General features: G+C 40.8%; 1 protein-coding gene across 1 annotated transcript; it reads left to right on the forward strand.

Annotated features, from left to right (window-relative positions):
- The first annotated feature begins 733 nt into the window (after positions 1-733).
- On the forward strand, positions 734-2,384 carry LOC103303654 (elongation factor 1-alpha 1-like). Its single transcript, XM_054726051.1, is given in 1 exon segment — positions 734-2,384. A coding segment is annotated over 1 exon segment (1,377 nt). The 5' UTR covers positions 734-785; the 3' UTR covers positions 2,163-2,384.
- Positions 2,385-2,737: the final 353 nt, after the last annotated feature.

The following is a 2,737-nucleotide window of genomic DNA, read 5'->3' on the forward strand; positions in this document are numbered from 1 at the left end:
AACAATAGAAAATATTGTTAAACCTTTAACCAGACTCATCAAGAAAAAAGAGAAAGAATCCAAATAAATAAAGTCAGAAAGGAAAGAGAAAAAGTAACAACTGACACCACAAAAATACAAAGGATATGAGAAAATATTATGAACAACTGTATACCAACAAATTGGACAATCTGGAAGAAATGGATAAATTCCTAGAAACATACAACCCCCCAAAACTGAATCAAGAAGAAACAGAAAATTTGAACAGACTGAGTACAATGAATGAAACTGAAGCAATAATCAAAATGATCTCAACAAACAAAAACAGACCAAATGCCTTCAGAGGTGAAGTTTACCAAACATTTAAAGTAGTAACACCTATCCTTCTCAAATTATTCCAAAAAATTAAAAAAGCAAGAAGACTCCCAATCTCATTTTATGAGGCCAGGGATTATTCTAATACCAAAACCAGATAAAGACACTACAAAGAAAGAAAATTACAGGCAAATATTGCTGATGAACATAGATGTAAAAATCCTCAACAAACTATTAGCAAATCACATTCATCAATACATTAGAAATATCATACACCATGATCAAGTAGGATTTATTTTGGGATGAAAGGTTTGTATAATATCCATAAGTCAATTAATGTGATATACCATATAAAATGAGGAATAAAAATCATATGATCATATCTATAGATACAGAAAAAGCATTTGATAAAATCCAGCACCCGCTTTTTCACAACGGGTTTGCCGCCAGAACACAGGTGTCATGAAAACCACCATGAACTCAAACCCAAGATGGGAAAGGAAAAGACTCACATCAACATCGTTGTCATTGGACACGTAGATTCCGGCAAGGCTACCACTACTGGCCATCTGATCTACAAATGTGGTGGGATCGACAAAAGAACCATAGAGAAATTTGAGAAGGAGGCTGCTGAGATGGGGAAGGGCTCCTTCAAGTATGCCTGGGTCTTGGATAAACAGAAAGCTGAATGGGAGCGAGGTATCACCATTGATATCTCCCTGTGGAAATTCAAGACCAGCAAGTATTATGTGACCATCATTGATGCCCCAGGGCACAGAGACTTAATCAACAACATGATTACAGGCACATCTCAGGCTGACTGTGCTGTCCTGATTGTTGCTGCTGGTGTTGGTGAATTTGAAGCAGGCATCTCCAAGAATGGACGGACCCGTGAGCATGCCCTTCTGGCCTACACACTGGGTGTGAAACAGCTGATTGTTGGTGTTAACAAAATGGATTCCACTGAGCCACTCTACAGCCAGAAAAGATACGAGGAAATTGTTAAAGAAGTCAGCACCTACATTAAGAAAATTGGCTACAACCCTCACATAGTAGCATTTGTGCCAATTTCTGGTTGGAATGGTGACAACATGCTGGAGCCAAGTGCTCATATGCCTTGGTTCAAGGGATGCAAGGTCACCTGTAAATATGGCAGTGCCAGTGGAACCACACTGCCTGAAGCTCCGGATTGCATCCTGCCACCAACTCGTCCAACTGACAAGCCCCTGCGTCTGCCCCTCTAGGAAGTCTACAAAATTGGTGGTATTGGGACTGTCCCTATGGGCCGAGTGGAGACTGGTGTTCTCAAGCCCAGCATGGTGGTCACCTTTGCTCAAGTCAATGTTACAACTGAAGTAAAGTCTGTTGAAATGCACCATGAATCTTTGAGTGAAGCTCTTCCTGGGGACAGTGTGGGCTTCAACGTCAAGAACGTGTCTGTCAAAGATGTTTGCCGTGGCAATGTGGCTGGTGACAGCAAAAATGATCCACCAATGGAAGCAGCTGGCTTCACAGCTCAGGTGATTATCCTGAACCACTCAGACCAGATCAGTGCTGAATATGCACCTGTGCTGGATTGTCACACAGCTCACATTGCTTGCAAATTTGCTGAGCTGAAGGAGAAGATTGATTGTCGTTCTGGGAAAAAGCTGGAAGATGGCCCCAAGTTTTTGAAATCTGGTGATGCTGCCATCGTTGATATGATTCCTGGCAAGCCCATGTGTGTTGAGAGCTTCTCTGACTACTCTCCTCTGGGCCGTTTCACTGTTCGTGACATGAGACAGACAGTTGCTGTGCATGTCATCAAAGCAGTGGACAAGAAGGCAGCTGGAGCTGGCCAAGTCACCAAGTCTGCCCAGAAAGCTTAGAAGGCTAAATTAATATTATTCCCAACACCTGCCACCCCAGTCTTAATCAGTGGTGGAAGTACGGACTCAGAACTGTTTGTCTCAATTAGCCATTTAAGTTTCATAGTAAAAGACTGGTTAATGATTACAATGCATCATAAAACCTTCAGAAGGAAAGGAGAATGTTTTGTGGACCATTTGGTTCTTTTGTGTGTGTGGAAGTTTTTAAGTTATTCGTTTTTAAAAACAATACTTTTTAAGGAAAACAACATGACCAAAAATCTGTCACAGAATTTTGAGACCCATTAAAATAACAAAGTTTAATGAGAGACCTGTGTGTTCTTTTGGTCAACACTGTAACTTTCTGTTATACTACTTAGGTAAAAGACTTTAGAGTTGCCCATGACCTATTTCTAGTATTATATCTGCTGATATTTCACAATTGGATAGTTCTGTTAACATTTTTTTCTGGGTGGGAATTTTGGGGGTTTTTGTGGGATTTTTTCCCCACTGAATCACCTGTCTCTTCATGGTAAAAGCTATGGGAAAGGGGGTCTGTTGGTGTAACACTAAATAGGATAGGACTGGTAAGCAAA

This window comes from Eptesicus fuscus, chromosome 1 (genome assembly GCF_027574615.1).
Source record: "Eptesicus fuscus isolate TK198812 chromosome 1, DD_ASM_mEF_20220401, whole genome shotgun sequence".
NCBI classification, from domain to species: Eukaryota; Metazoa; Chordata; class Mammalia; order Chiroptera; family Vespertilionidae; genus Eptesicus; species Eptesicus fuscus.